General features: G+C 42.0%; 2 protein-coding genes across 2 annotated transcripts; both read left to right on the forward strand.

The window, feature by feature from the left end:
• The first annotated feature begins 6332 nt into the window (after positions 1–6332).
• On the forward strand, positions 6333–11441 carry LOC123424576 (protein NETWORKED 2D-like). Its single transcript, XM_045108209.1, has 3 exons — positions 6333–6633; positions 7525–11001; positions 11110–11441. Exons 1-2 carry the CDS (start codon positions 6540–6542, stop codon positions 10998–11000), a joined length of 3570 nt encoding a protein of 1189 aa, XP_044964144.1. The 5' UTR covers positions 6333–6539; the 3' UTR covers position 11001; positions 11110–11441.
• A 2283-nt stretch (positions 11442–13724) lies between these two features.
• On the forward strand, positions 13725–14816 carry LOC123424577 (putative expansin-B14). Its single transcript, XM_045108210.1, has 3 exons — positions 13725–13860; positions 14049–14355; positions 14495–14816. The coding sequence occupies exons 1-3, from the start codon at positions 13725–13727 to the stop codon at positions 14814–14816; spliced, it is 765 nt and encodes a 254-aa protein (XP_044964145.1).
• Positions 14817–20970: the final 6154 nt, after the last annotated feature.

Genomic DNA, 20970 nt, shown 5'->3' on the forward strand with positions numbered 1-20970 from the left:
ATGTGTTGCAGCAGTGTGCCAGACAATTTGGAAGACGAGAAGCAATGCAAGTTTTCATCATAATTTTTCCGAGGCTCATGTTGGTTTGATCTACTACTTGTGAAATTTCATTAAGAGTGAAGTCCATATTTACAACCCTGTATTATCAACAAAGTCTAAGACACAAACACTGAACTTCAAAATCATCTACTTTACAACCTAAGATTTCCTAATCCAGAAAAAACCAACCCTCACTATTAACTTCCTATTGAGCATCCGAATCACCCCACCACGTCGGCCACCCACTTAACCTTGGATGAGTATTTTCATTACAAAAATTTCGCTCTCTAGTAAAAAGTTTTGAAACTTTTGCAGATATACATGAGTAGTGTTCAATTTTTAGAAGTTCTTTAATATTTCAAGAAACTTCCAATTTTTTGCCAAGTGTTGACCAAAATGGTCGTGGATGTGCATTTACCTTCTATTTTTTTACCTGCTTAGCAAAATGTTTTACAAGTTTCCCACATCGAATAACATGATAGTGTTCAGTCTTGATTTTTTTCCAAATGTTTATGGAAACTTTCATTTTTGGCAAATTTTGACCAAAAATGGTCTTGAATGGGTATTTTCCTTCTAAAGTTTTATTTGTTTGGAAAAATGTTTTGAAACTTTGCCAGATTGAATAACATGGCAGTGTTCATTTTTTAGTATGTTTTAAAATTTTAAATTTTCATATTTCTTTGGCCAAATATATTGACCCAAGATGGTCCTACATACGCTTCTAATTGTTTTTATCTGTTTGGCATATTGCTCGGTTTTGGAAGTTTCAGGTCATAAAGTTGACAATTTTGAAGTTCAGGGTTGTATCTTAGACTTTGATGAGAATTAAGGATTGTAATATGGATTTTTCTCTTCATTAATTAATTGGGCGCTTCTTCAAAGGCACACATCCAAAAAAGATTTGAAGAATGTGCTCGCATGATTAAGATGATGATCAAGGAGGTGTGTGAACCACTAGCAAGGAGAATTAAAGGGTGAAATACAAAGTGCTCCAAGACTATGTCTTGAATTTTCTTTATTGTCCGTACTGCTTCTTCTAATTGTATACTCCAAACATGAACATCTGCTGGAGGGCAGTTATGTGTGCGATTGTTTGGCAAGAACATGGGATTCTAGGGATGCCCAAGGTCCCGTAAAACACATGTTGACTGGTTGGCGCGTTTCTTTCATTCTTTTCAATATTTTTCCTTTTCATAGACTTAATGGAAATCGCCGGGGATGAACATCGTTTAAGAAAAGAAGAAGAAAAAAAATACATGGTTAACAAATTCTCTCTTTTTTTTTAGCCGAGCATAACGCCCCCTTTCATTACAGAGAACGGAAATACGGTAGTTCAACAGAGTTATCAAAGAAAGGGAAAACACTAATCCCAACAAGCTATAGATTTTACCCATAGAACAGACGTTCGCCTCGAAACGACTGCCATGGCAAAAACCACCATTGCCCAGGATAACACAGTATCAACAAAAACAGACCCAGAATGCACAAAATCAATACAGTTATGAAGACCAACAGCCTGCAGGATGCCACCAAAAGCTAGGACTCCATCATCTGTATGATCATCACTGCTTCACTCCCCTATGATCTCTTGCCTGGCCACCTTGCACATCTTCATCAGCTGCACGGTGTTCGATTTCACCATCTCCGTGCCAGCATGAAGTTCCCCTGCATCACCCTCCTGTTGGAGGCATGCCCAATATAAAATGAACGGACACATTGAAAAGACAATTTCGAAAGGAGTTTTGATCATTTTATTTTCAAATGTAGCTCTATTCCGTGCCAGCCAGATGGCCCAACACACAGCCGCAAGTCTCATCGTGTAATACTTTCCTCCAGCTGGCAGGAACACATTACACCAGGAATAATATTGCCAATAAGAGTTAGGACAACTGTCAGTCCCCAGCGTGACCCCGATAGATCTCCATACTATTCTAGCAACAGGACAAGTGAAGAGAAGATGTTGTGAAGACTCCTTTTGACAGCAAAATGAGCAGCTGGGGTTCCCAAGCCACTTCTTCTTTTTCATCACTTTCCTAGTCAACACAACATCTTGAGATAACTGTCACATGAAGATTTTAATTTTCAAGGGTATTCTAGCTTTCCGGACCCACTTATAGTGGCACCCATCAAGAGGTTTCTCCAACCACTTGTACATAGACTTGGTGGTGAACTTGCCATCACTAGTTAATCCCCAGGACACTCTATCACTATCATTGGTTAGGACAATACCAGAAATGATATTGCGCATTTCTCTCCATTGATCTTTGAGCTCCGGGGTCAACCTCTTTCTAAAGAAGGAGTTCTCCTCAAGCGAGCATATCTTCTCTACCGTACAGTCAGGTTCATTACATATATCAAACAACACAGGAAACTTGTCTTCAAACGGGGGAAGCCCATTCATTGAATCCTGCCAAATCCTGGCAATATTTCCAGATTCAATCCTAACTTTCCTCCCTGCAAAATAGTAATCCTTAACTTTAAGGATCGCTTTCCAACATGGCGAATCAGAAAATCTGGGCTTAACAGTAGCCACAGACTTGTTCCTGAGATATCTAGCATTGATAATATCTTGCCATATCCCCTTCTGTGTTTCCAACTTCCACCATCATTTGACCATTAAGCTGATATTTTGCTTACGGAGGTCCTTAACCCCCAGCCCCCCTTTCTGTTTTGATCTACACACCCTACTCCACTTTACCAGGTGGTACCTCCTCTTTTTATTACTCCCTTGCCAGAAAAATCTGCGTCTATGCTTATCTAGTTTTTCAATAAATGTTTTATTCATGAGCCACATAGACATGTGATAAATGGAAATCTGAGTGATAACAGAATCCAAGAGTGTCAACCTACCTCCCATAGAGGCAGCATTGCTAATCCAGGCATCAAACCACTTCATATACCTCTCCACTATGAATGCCCAATCAGAATTTTTCAACGTGGAGTAGCTAACAGACATACCCAGATATTTGATTGGAAACTTACCAATATCGCAATTAAATAGATCAGCATAAATTTTCACTACACTGTCATCGCCTCCAACAGTAAACACTTCACTTTTTTGATAATTGACTTTAAGGCCCGACATCATCTCAAAGATATATAAAAGCAACTTCAGGTTAACTGCTTTCTCCACATCATGCTCTATGCAAATGATTGTATCATCAGCATACTACAACACCGCAATTCCATCAGGAATGAGATCTACAGCCAGTCCAACAATAAGCTTGTTTTTTTGAGCATTCTTAATCATTTTCGAAAGGCATTCTACAGCCAAATTGAAAAGGAACGGGGAGTGTGGGTCTCCCTACCGCACTCCCTTGGCACTTTGGAAGTACGGACCTACACAATTATTGAGTTTAATACTAACTGTACCATCATACATGATTTTCCTAATCCAGCCACACCAAGTTTCATTGAAACCTCTCATCTTATGACATTCTAAAAGAAATTCCCAATTAACCTTGTCATAAGCCTTCTCAAAATCTAGCTTCAGCACAATGCCAACTTTTTTATTAACATGAGTGCGATTAAGAATCTCATGCAAAGCTAAGATCTCATCCATGATATTTCTCCCCTTAATAAAAGCATTCTGCGTAGAACTAATCAGAGTATCAGCCACAAGAGCCACACGCTTGTCCAAAACTTTAGTGATAAGTTTGAGATGGGTCTAAATTGTTGAATTCTATCAGCCCCCGAGACTTTAGGCAACAAAGAAATCACTCCATAGTTTATCCGCTTAACATCAAGCGTCCCTTCATGGAAATGGTGAAATAAAGACACAATGTCTTTTTTAACAACATCCCAACATACCTGGTAGAATTCAACACGTATATTATCTGGACCCGGGGCTCTATTAGTGGTCATGTCAAACAAAGCGCTCTTAACTTCCGATTCTGTAAATTCCTGACACAAAATTATATTATCTTCTTCACTCAATTTTTCATCCTGAGACCAAGTATCAGGGTCTAAATGAAAAATATTGCCAGGAGCGGGGCCAAAAAGGTCCTTATATAATTTAGTGGCATGAGCGATCAGTTTTTCATTCCCCTCAATCACCTCTGTCCCCATCTTAAGGGAATCGATTGTGTTTTTCCTTTTACACCCATTGGCAATTTTATGATAGTAACTAGTATTTAGATCCCCTTTAAGCAACCACCTTTCATGTGATTGTTGTAACCTGAAAATCTCTTCATTCACCAACAGCTCATGAAGCTCAAAATCAACATCTACCTTCCTGCTATACAACTCAGGTGAGAGGGGTCCCTCTTCCTCCAATTCTTCCAAACGAGCCAGCTCATTCCTGAGCTCCTCTTTCCTCTTCTTCTCACGACCAAATTTGTGTGATCCCCATCCTTTGAAGTAGGACTTTATCCTCTTCAACTTAATGTTTAAAATGTCTATAGGATCCGCCGAACGCACCGTTCTGTTCCAAAAAAATTGACAGTGGGAAGGAAGCTATCATCCTTGATCCAGGATAGATCAAAACGAAACTCACGAGGTTTAGGAGTATCCCTCCCTTCCTCGCCTGAATTAAGCAGCAGGCGATTGTGATCAGCAATTTCCCAAACCAGTTTCCTGACTGAAACCAGGGGAAATAAATCTTCCCATGCCTCAGACATCAGAATACGGTCAAGTTTTTCCAGGGTGGGATGAGCCTGGTTATTGGTCCATGTATAGTTACCCCCGCTGATGTGAATCTCTCTCAACGCTAAGGTATTGATGACTGAGTTGAAGAGGTCAGTGGATCTGCGAATAGAGAATTTTTTATTCTTTTCTCTGGAATGTCTCGGTATATTAAAATCACCCCCAACTATGTACGGTATTTTCATATTACCACACATAAACGCAAGCTCCACAAGAAAATCTTCCTTATCCTCCTCATGAGCAGAACCATAAACCACCAACAGACCCCACATAGATTTTTTTCCTCTTATCATCTATGACAAGTTGCAGGACATATCTGCCTTTAGTGCAAGATATGATATCTAGAACATTGCACCGAGATCCACATAAAGATTCCCCCAGATCTACCCCTAGATGGAATACATTCCCCTAGATGGAATACATTCCCACTTAAACAGGTCAAAGGGGTCCAGCCTCCTAAGACATTTGGGAGAAAAATCTTTCTTCATGGTCTCTTGTAACCCAAGAAAGTCAAGGGAATGGTCACGAATGAGGCCGGTGAGGCAGGTGGCCATCCCTTTCTTGCCTACCTCAGACAGTTCCAAATAAGGGCTCTCATTTGGAACGCTTCTTATGAAATTGCGACCGAGTTACAGCTTGTTTCATCATGTTCCATTAACGAATTCTCTTGCCACCCACGATAGGATATATAGCACTTTTTAACATGGGATGGAAAATAATCCGAAGAGAATAACATGATTTTCCTTTACGAAGTGAAAAGAAAGACAATCTATTTATTACACCCTCCGTTCCTAAATATAAATCTTTTAAGAGATTTTCACTAGTGGTCTACATACGGAGCAAAACGAGTGAATCTATATACTAAAATATGTCTATATACACCCGTATATAGTCTATTAGTGGAATCTTTTAAAAAAAAATAGTAACGGAGGGAGTACATGCTCCAAAGCGGCATGTACAAGTACAATCCTACTATTTGATACTCCCACGCACACATGAAAAGCAGGCATGCACAAATTAGCAAAGCGAGGTGACCGACGGTGGCCGATCCGATACGATCCGATCGTGGCACCCACGCGAAACGTCCCACCCAGTGAACCCATCCTTCCCTTTCCCCCTGACGATTCAGCCTCGCACGACCCCCATCATGCATCCACGCTCGACCACCTGTTCCTTTCCCGGGACTGTGCTCTGCTTTTTCCAAAAAATCAGGCTTGCTTTTGCACCCCCATCACTCATTATCGATCATAAAAAAATAAACTTCCGGAGCCATCCTTTCCCCCATTAATTTTTGCATGCTCCGTCTGCTTCTAGACTATGGCCAATCGAATAATACGTTTGCCCAGTAAATAAATGAAATAAAAATATGTTTTCATTATTTTTTTCGCGAGAAAATAACATACTACTCCTACTTATTAATGGCGCCCATTAATTCTGAACGCGCTCGAGCCCATTAATTTCCCGCGCTGTAAATAAATAAATGAATAAGTAAATACTCGTGCCAAAAAAACGTGGTGCGAAAAAAAGAAGGGAATAAAAGTCGGCGGAAAAGCGGAAGGAATTGCTGTAAAAGAAAGAAGAAAGAAACGCGCAGAAGAAAACTATTAAATTCAATTATTCTTTGCTTCCTTCCCTGCTTTGCATCCTCTGTTTCCCCCTCTGCTTCTGCTTTGCTCCGTCCCTCGCCGTGGGGGAGGGAGATCCGACCGACCGACCGACCGAATCTCCCTCGTCCCTCCCCTGCAGCCTCGTTGCCTCCGCCCAGCTCCAGCTCCAGCTCCAGCTCTTCTTCTCCAACCCAGTCCTCTTCTGCGGCCCAAGGCTGGTGTTGATCTACTGGGATTCTTCTAGATGAGATGCTGCAGCGGGCGGCGAGCAACGCCTACTCGTGGTGGTGGGCGAGCCACATCCGCACCACCCAGTCAAAGTGGCTCGACGCCAACCTACAAGGTAAACACTACTACTACCACCACCACTTGGCTCCCCCAATCCAATCCGCTGCTTGATGCGCCCTTCTTTGCTCCGATTTAATGATGCCCCCCCTAGTTCAGGCACTCAGGTGTCCTACCAAAACCGTCCGTGTCCTTGCTTCGATTGGGGATGTCCGGCGCCGCGTGCTCTACTTTATTGTCTCGTTGGATGGGATTCGCAACAAATTGCTCTGCATCTTCTCTTAAGAAGAAGAAGAAGAAGATAAATTAGGATGGGCGTCAGGTGTAAAATCAAATCAAAAGGCAATAAGCTTCAACCAAGAATTCTTGGTGCAGCTTATTTCCTTTTACTGTACTATTCAAGATGAACCACCGCGGTACATACTACTAGTCATCAATCAATCAAAAGCAATAAGCTTCCTAACATCACGACTCGGTCAAATCAATGACTAGCTAGTCAATTTTTTTTGTCCTTTCCTTTTGTTCACACATATCGAACTGGCTAGTTTTCGTTCCGTCTTCATTCTTCACATCTTGAGGTGTCCATGCGTTCCAGTGTTCATGGAAATAATTGTTAATTTATACGTATTTTGAATCCATCACTACTGAAACAAAAGCTATCTGTTTATGTTTGGCAGCAAGCAATGCAGCGTTGCCACTTGTACACATCTAGTTTTCGTACTTGCCAATATATGCTTCAAAAATCGAACAGGCCAGTTTTTGTTACGACTTCTTTGTTCACATCTTGAGGTATCCATGCGTTCCAGTGTTGATGGAAGAATAGTTGTTAACTACCATGTTTGATCCCATGACTACGAAACAAAAGGTGTTTGCTTATATTTGACAGTAAGCACTGAGAAATGCTTCTTGTACACATGTGAGGTAATTAACACCCGGCGCTCCTGTGCAGATGTGGAAAACAGGGTCAAGATCATGCTCAAGCTCCTCGGGGAGGAGGCCGATTCGTTCGGCAAGAGGGCTGAGATGTACTACCGCAGAAGGCCCGAGGTCATAAACCATGTCGAAGACGTTTACAGGGCCTACAGGGCTCTTGTTGAGCGCTATGACCACCTGTCCAAGGAGCTGCACAAGGCCAACCACACCATCGCCACTGCTTGTCCAGAGGAAGTGCAGTATGCCATGTTGGAAGAGGAGGACGACAATTTCCCCCGAGCAATCATGCCCATCAACTCGCGCAAGATACAGAAATCGACCGTGGATGACATTCTGAAGAGAAAACGGGAAGGGACGCCGGGGCGGAACAGGACAGTGCATGAGAGGCCTGATCCTCATATGAGCAAAGATAAGGCCGAAGAGGAGATTGGCAGGCTGCAAAAGGCTATACTTGTCATGCAGACTGAGAAAGAATTCGTCAAGAGTTCTTATGAGAGTGGAATTGCCAAGTATTGGGAGATTGAGAAGCAGATTGCGGATATGCAGGAGGAGATTTGTCACATGCAAGATGAATTTGACGCCCATGCAGCCATTGATGATGATGAAGCCCGTGCCTTGATGACGATAACGGCTCTTCGATCATGTCAGGGTACAGTTGCTAAGCTTGTGGAAAAATTTGAGGAGTTGATTAGGAGCGCAAAAATGGAGTCAGAAAGAATAGTGTCTCTCCGACAAAGGTTTTATGCTTTGAGCAGAATCATTGACCCGTCTAAAGAAGAAGTTGACAGCGCAAACATGGCAGCGAACGACAGAGTTTATCCCATTACCCGGGAAATACTTGAGTTACAGACTATTTATGATAAAATCGAGGACTTCTTTGAAAACAATTCGGAATCCTCTGTGGAGGAGATGGCATATAAAGTTGATGAACTTGTTGATAAGATCATTAACTTGGAGCTGAAGTTCCCAAAGCAGTCTGCACAAATCAAGCAATTGAAAGAAGAGAATGAGAAGATTAACAACAAATTAGACGATTTACAAGATGAGATGGCACTCCGTGATGATCCAAGCGACTCAAGTGAAGAGCTCAAGCTAGTAGAAGATGAATTGAACAGAACCAGGGCTCTTGAAGGATCTATAATCGAGGAAGAAGTTCTTGTTAGCACAGCATTTTCTGAAGTTTTTACTTGCATAACTAATATCTCAAAGGCATTTGTACCAATTAGCGCTGAAGACCTGCCTGAGTTGTCAGCTGCAGGTGGAGACAAGGCAACACTGTCTGAAGATGTATCCATGGAAAATGGTACAATAGAGAACAGCAAAACGGATGGTGGAGAAATCAGTGGTATGGATGCACCAGCTACAGATGATAGTTTGGGCAGACATAGTCCCCAAAATCAAGATGACTCAGAAGTTGTTGGTCACAATTCATCAGCTAGTACTGATGGTGTCTATGACTCCAAGAGTGGTGCCGAGGAAAGCGTTCAGATGGGGAATTGCTCAATGCAGGAAGAATTCAGAGATAACGAGTCACTACAAGCAGGCAACCATGTTGATCTGATTGTTCGTCCAGATAATGAAAATAGTCTCAACAAGCTGGCAAAAGATAGCTCATCAGAAGAAGTAGACCAGAGTTCATCAGGTGGTATGAACGTTGCTGAAGGGCAAATTGTTGAAGGTGAATATTCACCAACTGCAGCCAGTCAGAGTCATGTCCTTCCCTCAGACAGTCTCAATGCTTTAAATAAGAAAAATGACTCTAATGAAGAAGGTTCGTCAGTGGAAGTTGCTGAGAGTTCATTTGGTGGTGACAACAGAATCCAAGACTTGAAGATTGACGGTGATGAAAATCCTGTTCCTGGGAACTGCTTGACCCAGGAGGAAGGATTTGGAGTTGGAGATGGCGAATCACCAAAAGTGACCCCAGAGATTAGTTTAGCTGGTTCTGCAAACTTTGATAGTGTCGGTGAAGAAGGCACCACAGGGGAAAATATGTTGCCAGAAGGTGCTCATAGTTCCAGTGATGCAGGTAAGGACCTGGACTTGTGTCGTGTGGATGAAGCAAAATCAGGTGAAGAGTTGCCAAAGCAAGGTGGCCAACTTGTTTCTCCAGTAAACATCCTAGGTTTGATCAAACACGGCGAAGTCGAGTCATCTGATGAAGGTGTTCAAAATTCACTTGGTCATGTGAATGCATATTCCTCAGAGGTGAGAGATGAAGCCTCTCTCAGTGTACCAGCTAGAGATTCTGAGGAAACCGGAGGAATGTCCCCAGTAATATCAGAAGTACCAACAGATTCAGAAGATATGGTCAATCACACTTCTGATAGTCAACTAGAAAAGAAAGATCCAAATGTCAAAATGCTTGCAAGCGAAGAAAGTATCTTGAACAACCATGGAAGCAGTAGTGGGCATGAAAAGTCCACGTTGATTGCACAAGAAGATGCACAGAGCTGGCCAGAGTTTCTTCTTGATGGGCTTGAGGGAAGAGATGCGATATTGCTAGCCGACTACACTGCAGTTCTCCGGAACTACAAAGAAACTAAGAGAAGGCTTGCTGAGTTGGAAAAGAAAAACCAGGAACATCTTGAAGATACAAAGGCGGTAATAAGGGAGTTGAGGAATGCAAATTCAATGAAATATGTTGAGATCCAGTCACTTAAAGGCCTACTGGACTCTTCAGAGATGCCACCCAGTACAATGGGTACTGATAGATCAGATCAGACTTTGGTTAGGGAGCTTTCAATTGTGAAGGAAACGGATTCGAGCTACACTGACGCACCGGAGAGTGCTTCAGCAGTTGAAATGAAGTTCAGAACTGAGATCGATGAATTAGTCGATGAAAACCTGCAGTTCTTGACAAGGTATAGCATGGCTTGCCACCAGGTGCAGGACTTCAACAGCAGATATCAGGAGCTACAGAAGGAAATGGAGAGTTCTGAAAATGAGAAACGGGGAGGAGAACTTGATGCCGCGGCAGAGCCTGAACCTGCTGAGAAGAAACTGAGAGAGCTCAGGACTGAAGTGGACGTATGGTTTGAGCAGAATGTACTTCTCGACCGGGACCTGCAGCTCAAAACCGCATCTCTCTGCAGCCTGCAAGAGGAGATAGCCGAAGCCCTGCGGTCCAGCACGGAGACTGATGGTGCAAAGTTTACGCCGTACGAAGCGGCCAAGTTCCAAGGGGAGGTACGGAACATGCAGCAATCCAACAAGAAGATCGAGAGCGAGCTGCAGGCAGCGTTGGAGCGCATGAGGGAGCTGGAAGGCGAGGTGAACGTCACCCTGCGGAAGCTGAGGGAGAGCTTCGAGCTCTCGTCCAGGCGCTCGTCCCGCCGGGAGGCGGACAGCAGCTACCAAAACCAATTCAAGCATTTCCCGAGCAGACACAGGGTGCCGCTGCGCAACTTCCTGTTCGGTACGAAACCGAAGAAGAAATCGCTGTTTGCCTGCATCAATCCCACATACCAGAGACAGTTCAGCGATTTTTGAGGTGCACGCCTTTCTTTTTCCCTTCGCATCGTCTTACGCTTTTTACGCTTGGTGGCGGTGTAGCCTGTGTTTTATCCTGGTAGCTGACGTTCCTGTATTTTGCTTGCAGTGAATAGGATGCTGAAGTAAACCTGTAACAGCAAAGATTTGGCTCGTTATTTCCAGGAGGTAGTGCTGATTTATTCTTTACAGAAACTCCGTTATAGTCGAGTGGCCCCGCTATTTGGATGGGAACACAGAATTATATTTGTTTTTTTTTTCATAGACAGAAACATTACCATTATACTGTACCATTTGAAAAAAAAGAACACATTATATACCATACCATAGCTGCCATTTCAACTTTCGAGAGCTGTGTTAGCTTTTGGTTTGTGAGACTAGGACTTGCAAGAGAGCAGGTTTTGTTGAATGAATCTGCATCTGGAATGGGCATTATTAGTAGGGTTTCTTGTTTTGCTCCGCGATAAGGTTTGTGCTTTATCCATTCATTATATGTTCGGTTCATGGGCCTGCCTGCCTTTTTTTTTAAATCCTTTTGTGTTGTGAATAAGGTAGGCATATGCAGGTCACACAGAGCTACATGCGAGTGGTCCGGCCCAAGCGTAGGTCCTTTCCAGATTTAGGAAGGTTCTAGAAAGTTCTCTCTGGTTTTTCATGTTAGTATTTTTCTGTTGTTTTATTTATTGGTTTTATTTTCAGTTTTTTCCTTTTCGTTTTGTTTTCTTCTTTATCTTTCTTTTAGAAAAAGTCCACAGAAGTAAAAAAAACCTTTCATGGTTTACTTTCCAGAAAAAATAACGTTCACAAACATTTAAAAAATGTTCATGTTTTTATAGAAAATGCCCGTGTTTTCAAATGCATAAATATTATGAAAATTGAATTTAAATTAAAAACAACTGAAAACTAATTAAACAGGTTTTGAAGGAAATGCTAAAAAGACACTCGCTACCGTAAGAAAATTTCTTGCTAGAGGCTACAACTAAATGGGCCAGCCCAGTCATGACGCACAGAATGTCCTTAGGCTCCGATTCACTGTTTGGACGCGAGAGCTATCTCACTTATAGCGAGACGGTAGCTTCTCCAGCGTTGGGCGCTAGAGTGAGGGGCGGCCCTTTAGCACATTACGCATTTAGATGAAAAATACTCCCTCCATTTCTAAATATAAGACCTTCTAAAAAATTCACTATAGACTACATACGAAACAAAATGAGTGAATCTATATTATAAAATATGTTTATATACATTCATATGTAGTCCATAGTAAAAAAATTAAAAAGTCGGAGAGAGTAGTATAGAGAAGGGATCGCACACGAATTCCAATGCAAGACCTCCCCGTCCCAACGTAGCACTACTTGCCAATACGCCATCATCAAGTTATTGTTACCAGTTGAAGAGAGGGTCTTCTTTCTTTTTCTCCTGTTTTTTCCTCGGGTTTTATTTATTATCCTTTATCTATTTTATTTTTTATTCTCCATTTTTTGTTTTTATTTATTCATTATTTTTAATGTTTTTTTTGTTTCCTTTGGTTTTAATTCTACAATTTTTCTATATGCCAAGAACATTTGGTAATATCAATTGAACACTTTTACAATACAAATATATAATTTTTTTAATTACATGGTCAACAGTTTTCTATACAAACTTTAACATCGTTTCAAATGCTTGACTAACATTTTTCAAAAACTTGATTAATAAAATTTAATGCATGGTTAACATTTTTCCTACAGACATTTTCAAAGCTTTTAAATACTTGATTAACATTTTTCAAATACATAGTAAACCTTTTTCCTATACACAGTTAAATTTTTTGAATGCTTGACTACTTTAAAAAAATACAAAATAAACATTTTTATATGCACATTTAAGATTTTTCAAATGCTTGATTAATATTTTTCTGATGCAGTATTAAGCTTTATTGAATACATGGTCAATATATTTTCTATATAAATTTTAAATTTTGAAATGGATGATACAAGATTTTTAGAATATAATACAATATCTTTTTAATACAAGGTCCACCTTTTTTATACAAATATAACATTTTTAAATGCTTGATTAACGTTTTTAAAGTACTTATTTATCAAAAAATTCAAATGCTTGGTTAATTTTTTTAAAATACAGATCAACTTATATCATATTTATCTATTTTTTATGCTCAGCCTCATTTCAACGTATCGCATTCTAAAACTTTATGGATGAATGCATTATGCCTTCATCTATCTCTGTAATTATTTTTAGAATTTTTTAAAATATAAAAATATGAATGCTCATAAATTTTGAACTTTGCATTTGGAGGCCTCCATGAAGCTGGGCCTCCAAAAGCATTTTCCGCTGGTAGCCCTGGTACACATAATTTGCATAGCCGAGAGCATATATAATCCTTGCAGAACATGAAGAACAATGGAGAGAAAAACAATACTATGAAAACTTATAAAAGGCAAAATTTGCATAAATGTCCACATATAAGATCTGACGGATACATCATTTGATTGAGCTACAATTGTTGCTCAGAACTACCAAACCCGATATATAATCCCATGCTTTGTTTTCAGGAAGTGAAAAATCTTTGAGGATACGCTAATCAAATTAAACAATCTCTCCTCCAATCGATCGGCATGTAATCAGCGTGCGATCCCTCTGCCTCTCTGCTGCCTATAAATACATGGCGAGAGAATCTCCTTCCTCTCACGTACGCAGAGCAATCGTATATTGTTCAGCGTGGGCATGGCTTCTTCTTCCTTCGTCGCTTTCGTGGCTCTAACCAGTAGCTGCCTCCTCATCCTCCATCCCCGCAGCGTCTCTGGCTGGTCAGACGGCGGCGCGACGTGGTACGGTCCCCGCCACGGCGCCGGCTCTGACGGTATGTATATACTCCGTATATGGTCATGTGCCTAGCCTGGACATGCAGACCTCCATGATGAGAGTGCATGCATGCTAGGACGCGTACATACAATATACGTAGTACACAGTACTGTAGTTGTGTACGTACGTGTATTTCGTAGTGATCGAGTACTGACGCGTGCATGCATGGGCATGGGCGTGCTGCAGGTGGTGCGTGCGGGTACCATGGCGACGTGGAGCAGCCGCCGTTCTCCGCCATGATCACGGCGGGCGGCTCCTCCATCTTCAACGGCGGCAAGGGCTGCGGCGCTTGCTATCAGGTTCGATGCATCGGCAATCCCGCTTGCTCTGGGTTCCCGGTGACCGTGGTCGTCACGGACCAGTGCCCCGGCGGGCCGTGCCAGGCCGAGGCTGCGCACTTCGACCTCAGCGGCAAGGCGTTCGGCGCCATGGCCTTGCCCGGCCAGGATGACAAACTCCGCAACGCCGGCAAGCTTAGAATCCAGTACAACCGGTACGTACGTAAGCTCTCGCTAGATAGCTAGCTAGCGGTAGCGCATGCATTCATGCCTAGCTAGTGCTTCACCTACGTGCACGTTCGTGTGATGCATGGCATGGATCAATTTTCATCTCTTTGATTTCTTGGCTCGCAGGGTTCGGTGCAACTGGGGCGGCCTGGACATCGCCTTCAAGGTGGACGGCGGCTCCAACCCTAACTACCTTGCGCTGCTCGTCGAGGACGAGGCCGGCGACGGTGACCTGTCGGCCGTCGAGCTCCAGCAGCGCGGCGGCAGCTGGGCGCCCATGCAGCAGTCGTGGGGCGCCGTGTGGAAGTACAACGCCGGGTCCACCCTGCAGGCACCCATATCCATCCGCCTCACCTCCGGCTCCGGCAAGAAGCTCGTCGCTACCAATGTCATCCCCTCCGGCTGGCAGCCCGGCAAGACCTACCGATCCATCCTAAACTTCCAGTGATTAATTGATCCGTACGTCCGTGGGATCGAGCACACGCATGTCAATTAGTTGTACAGCACGAGTGCGCTAGCTATAGTAATCGATCGAGCCCGTGCCTGGAATAATATGTTGCTTTCATGCTTTGAAAAGTTGCAAAACTAATGTGGGAAAAAAATTCTGGCTTAGAATATGTTGTCAGCTGATCTGTTGTTTATCTCCTAAATTTGGTAGGGACGATGCATACCCTTAAGACTGATGCCAACTGATCTTTCAAGTATTGAATTTATGTTGAAAATCTTGACTCCTACAAGAAAAACTCATTCATATAATTTAGTATTTCAATACTGGTCCAGATAATATACACTGAAAAATAACCTTCTATATTTTGTAAGTTCTGAATTTTTATTTGCAGCAAGTTACTTTTTTTTACGTAGTATCATGAGTCCTGCTAGATACTTTCGATCAACAGGATTTTGTTTAGAAAAGGAGGATATATCCGTGACCTCTGCATCTGGACGATGCATGCAGCTATTTTATTAATTATTCACAAAGACCACATAGTAATACATCAGTCAGTCTAAAGCCACCGTCTAGGCAACACTTGCAGCTAGTAATACATCAGTCAGACGAATATCCGGGCTAAATACCAAACAGACATCGCACCATATCCTAACATCTATAGCCGGATGCCCCGGCCCAGCCACACACCGGGACTGGGTCCCATATTAGTTCGGCGCACTCTTCGTCGACGCCATCACGGTGCAAGACAACGCCACCATCCTGCACGTATTCGTTCACACACGCCCGTCGACGAATCTCCGCAGCGCCATGCTGTCGGGATCCACCGCCGGGCTTGCGGTAGAACAAACACTCCCCCTCCTCTTGTCCCATCCAACCAACACGTACTCCAAAATGATGGCCTCAGGAGGGAAACGACATCGAAGATGCTATCATGTCCGATCCGGTAAATACAGATCTAGGGTTTCCCACGGAGCATCACAAGTGAGGTGCCACGACATGCAACAATGATGCCTCAAGATGGTAACAACGTACTAGACGCCGTCATGGCCGAAGTCGACGCGGTTTTCATTGGAAGTCGCGACTCCGCGATCTAGCAGTTGGGTGGAACCGAGGGGGGCTCACCGAGTAGAATAGGGCCGCCATCGGCACACCGGCAGGGGGCCTCCTCCTGCCCCTCATCGATCCTCCTTGTGCCACCAGCCGACCAAGGTCAACCCGTGACGGATCTGGACAGGACGCCATATCTGTAGCCCTCGAAGACACCCAATGTGCGTAGCCGCGACCCATGTTGGATGGAGCGCCGCCATCGCCACCATCCAACCTCTGATCACAGCCGGCCATGGAGGCATCGACCGTCGCCGCGCAAGAGGGATGTCGCCCTCGTCCTCCCCGCGTGCGACGGCCCCTCTGCCTCACAGGGGGTTCCGCTGCTACCACCCGCCCTGGATCTATGACACAGGGCCCGCCGCCATCGCGGCCCTTGCCGGCGGCAGCGGCGTGCGGGGAAGGAGTGGCGGGGTCTGGCGGCTAGGTTTTTGGGCCCCCTGGCGTCGCCCGAGGGGAGGCGACGCGAGGGGTACGAGGCCTGTCAGTGCCCCGATCAACATGAAGAGGCGGTAAAAAAGAGAGGTTATGATGAGCATCTATTGGAGTCAATCATTTCCAAGATCTAATTCTAATTTCTTATTATGTAGTGGAAACGCCTCACAATCTTCAGTTTTACGCTTACACTTAGGTGCACTGCAACCCCACGTCTCCATACATGCAACTTAGGCAGCTTAGGTTATACTGGCGTCGAAAAAAGCGCGGCGTGAGAGAATGTCGGAATTTTTGTTGTTCATTTAGTTAAAGAAAAGGAATAGGAAATGATGCGAAGTGGCTGATTGAGTGACATTTTTTCAGCAAATAGTTTTATGTAGGTTGTTGAGTAGTTTGTTTCAATTGAACATGTAGTACATCCTTTTTAGCAATTAATTCATTGTTATTATAATTTTTGTTTATTAGTACATGTTGAGGGGTGATATCAAAAGTAGCAAGAAACGGGTTATTTTTCGTAAACTACTTAAAAGGGTTCATTCAACAGTTGATCCTGAAGATAATGGTTAAAGGGCTTCACGCATTGAATTTCTGTGTTGCTTCTTCATCTATATTCCATGGAACCTTTGAGTAAAATTGTAATAACTCTTTGTTTCTATTTATATTATGGATCAGCTTTACTCTCTTATATTTTGACCCACTATTCTCTTGCAAAGCGGTGGAAATTAACCCCATTTAGTAGGAAACATTTTTTTCTTATTGACACTTAATTCTTACTTATAAGGTATTCCTGATCGAATAAATGAAAAACAAGTGATAAGACTTTTAACTAAATTTATTATAAAAAGATTATTGGTTTGTCAACTTGGAAGTAAAATATAATTAAGTAGTTTATGTCAGAAGAATATTTACAATACATTATTTTGGTCAGGCCAATTCTCTAGAAACAGAATATATACATAATAGAGTTTTCCTCTGTCTTTATCCACAAAATATGCTCACTAAGTGAGATAAATTTTGCATTGGGTTGGTGAATATTACTCTTTCCTCGAATGTACGTAGGAAAAAATATGACAAAATTATCTTTTATTGACTCGTTAGAAATTTTCATAGGGCATCCCAGTAAATTGTAATCTCTATGTTGTGGTGCCGCAATTGCAAAATAGCCAAATGATAAATTAACATAAAATTTTAGACAATGCAAGATGATGTACCATGAACGTTAAAAGAATTATTTAGTGAAAAAAGTATAGAATCATCGTGGGAGGGAGCTTTCAGACGGCACACTTAAAACTGATAAATATGTCATGATATTTGAGACCATTTCAACAATATACTTATGTCTATACATTTTAATTAAGAATTTGTATAAAAAGAGGCTAAAAATGCCATTAATATAACTCGTCATCGCATTATCATTATTATATATAGGCATCACGTACATTCTGTTTGGCACGAACGGAAAATAAAAGTGAAAAGCAATATACGTTATTTAGCATTTTTGTTTATTTCGGTATGTTGTTTTGGTTTATTGGGGTTACTGTTATCCAAAAATAAGATTTCCTTTGAACCGTTCAAGGGAAATAAATTTGTGGGGTATCAGTCCATAAAAATGGATCTAAAGAAAAGTAAAATGAGCAATTCTTTTGTAAGCAATTAAATAAAGATGACACCAAAGATGCTCTAGTTTTTGTTCCTTCAAGTTCAATGTATTCTTTTTGGGCCAAAGCAGCTACTGTTACAGTTACTGTTTATGCATAGTACTGTTTATCATTACTATTTACTGATGTTGACATTGCCGTGTAAATGGACAGTGGATGTAAAAAAAAAGTCAGAACTCCAGAAAAAAGATCGCTTTAGTATATATATATATGTATATATATATATAAAGAGAGATCTTATAGGATCGCGCTATTCGTCATCTTGGGTGAGGAATAGTTATTCTTCACCCCCTCTATTTTTACATCAACACACTGTAATTTTACGTTTCTGAAATTTTAATCTTATCTAGTACGTGAAAAGAGACCGTAAAAAAATACGTAGTCACCGTAAAAAATATTTTATATCAGGTAAAATTACAAACATGAAAACATAGTGTAAATTATACATAAAATGTGATTTTTCTGGTCTTATGACCTATATTTTTGTTTTTTTATGTCAAATATTTCGTAGTCAATCAATATAAACGTATCTATTTGCATTTCAAATTTAATATATTTATGAAATGATCGTAAAATTACCTCGGATGAGGAATATAAACGTATCTATTTGCATTTCATATATATATATATATATATATATATATATATATATATATTATCAGTAACAAGCTGCAAAATCTATCACTTAACACTTGGAAAACAAAAATAAAGACTAAAACTGATACAAACTGAAAAATAAAGACATAAGTTTTTCTAAGAATGAATTATTGGCATTGGATTACCCTAAAAGAAAAAGAAAAACTTCAAATAATTGATGATGAAAATTGCACACAATTTCGAGAGGAATTGCACCGTTCACAATAGCAAAAGAAGCCTATATTAGTGCCATTTTCAGACAACAGTATAATTTACACACATGTTGCATCAGACTTGAATGTATATGTCAATGTTATACCTAGTGTTCACGTTAAAGATTAATAAACTCTTACTTTGAAAATGAAATGTATCTCCCACCGGTGATTTCGTCTCGTACACAGGCAGTGCATGAAAATCCACAGACACAGACACCCACCCACACGTCCGTGTGAACATTTCCACACAGAGAGACATACATGCACATGTTTTTTTTTTTTTTCTTTTTGCTTGGTAATATACGTCTCATTCATATCATAAAGATCAAAGTACAAGCCACATAAAGACCGACATGATAAAACTGAAAAGATAAAGAAACATCTCTGAATTTGACACCAATGTCTGTCACCTACCTCCGGCACCACCACAGCAGCCACCAAATTAAAAAATGACGAATCACCTTCTCACCCGAGCTCGACGCGGCTCCATCGCTGATATGAAGTTTTGCGGACCTCCAAGGTGGCTGACCAAAAGTGAAGCCCTTGCCGTTGAACGAATCAGACCGGGTCAACACCCTGGATACGCCATCAAACTCCAGATCTGGCACCCCACCACGACTAAGACATCGAAGGAGAAAACCATACCTGCCATCCACGAACCACGAACCCAGCACATGTTCCGTCTTCCAGATGGACTACCTCCCAAGCTCCGCGCCGACGCTGGAGCAAACGTCGTCGCAACGACGGAGCCCGAGGACACAGGTCCACCACGAGGATGTCGTCGCCACCACGCCATCCTTGCTTGCACATACTGGTTTCCAAATTCATCCCCAACCATATGACCGATGACCTCGTCAGGGAAGGATCCAAATAATCTTTATTCAACGTCGTTATCGCTGCTACCAAAGCCAAGACGATGATCAACCTAGAAAACCTAGACTACAAAAACTAAAAACGATCCACACGCGTGGATTCGACGATCCTCCTCACCACCGACAACCGAGGACGCCGGTGGAGGAGAGCCGCCGGAGAAGAACACTGGAAGATTGTTCTGTCGTGACGGCGCCTAGGGTTCCAGCCGTCACGGAAGGGAGGAAAACAAACGAAGGCGCCTAGGGTTCCAGCCGTCACGGAAGGGAGGAAAACAAACGAAGGTGTCTGTCGTGTTGACTAGCGCAGTATAGTAGCGCTACATACATGCACATGTGCTGATGTGCACACACACTAGCCCTCACACCCATACGTACATGCACACGCATGCACACGCAAAACATGCCTGTAATAATATTTGCTACCAAACAGGATTACAAAATGTAATATTTTAGGCCTTAAGAAAATGAACAGGATGTAAAGTAGTACCAAGGGTTAAAACCCCTATAATAATTATCATAAGTCATATCCAAAATGCCGTAGGATTCAGTTGTTGGAAATATGCCCTAGAGGCAATAATAAATTAGTTATTATTATATTTCTTTGTTCATGATAATCGTTTATTATCCATGCTATAATTGTATTGATTGGAAACACAGTGCATGTGTGGATACAGAGACAAAACACTGTACTTAGTAAGCCTCTAGTTGACTAGCTCGTTGATCAAAGATGGTCAAGGTTTCCTGACCATAGGCAAGTGTTGTCACTTGATAACGGGATCACATCATTAGAAGAATCATGTGATGGACTAGACCCAAAGTAATAGACGTAGCATGTTGATCGTGTCATTTTGTTGCTACTGTTTTCTGCGTGTCAAGTATTTGTTCCTATGACCATGAGATCATATAACTCACTGACACCGGAGGAATGCTTTGTGTGTATCAAACATCGCAACGTAACTGGGTGACTATAAAGATGCTCTACAGGTATCTCCGAAGGTGTTCGTTGAGTTAGTATTGATCGAGACTGGGATCGTTGAGTTAGTGTGACGGAGAGGTATCTCGGGGTCCACTCGGTAATACAACATCACACACAAGCCTTGCAAGCAATGTGACTTAGTGTAAGTTGCGGGATCTTGTATTACGGAACGAGTAAAGAGACTTGCCGGTAAACGAGATTGAAATAGGTATGCGGATACTGACGATCGAATCTCGGGCAAGTAACATACCGAAGGAC

The sequence above is a fragment of the Hordeum vulgare genome, chromosome 2H, assembly GCF_904849725.1.
Source record: "Hordeum vulgare subsp. vulgare chromosome 2H, MorexV3_pseudomolecules_assembly, whole genome shotgun sequence".
In the NCBI taxonomy this organism is placed as follows: Eukaryota; Viridiplantae; Streptophyta; class Magnoliopsida; order Poales; family Poaceae; genus Hordeum; species Hordeum vulgare.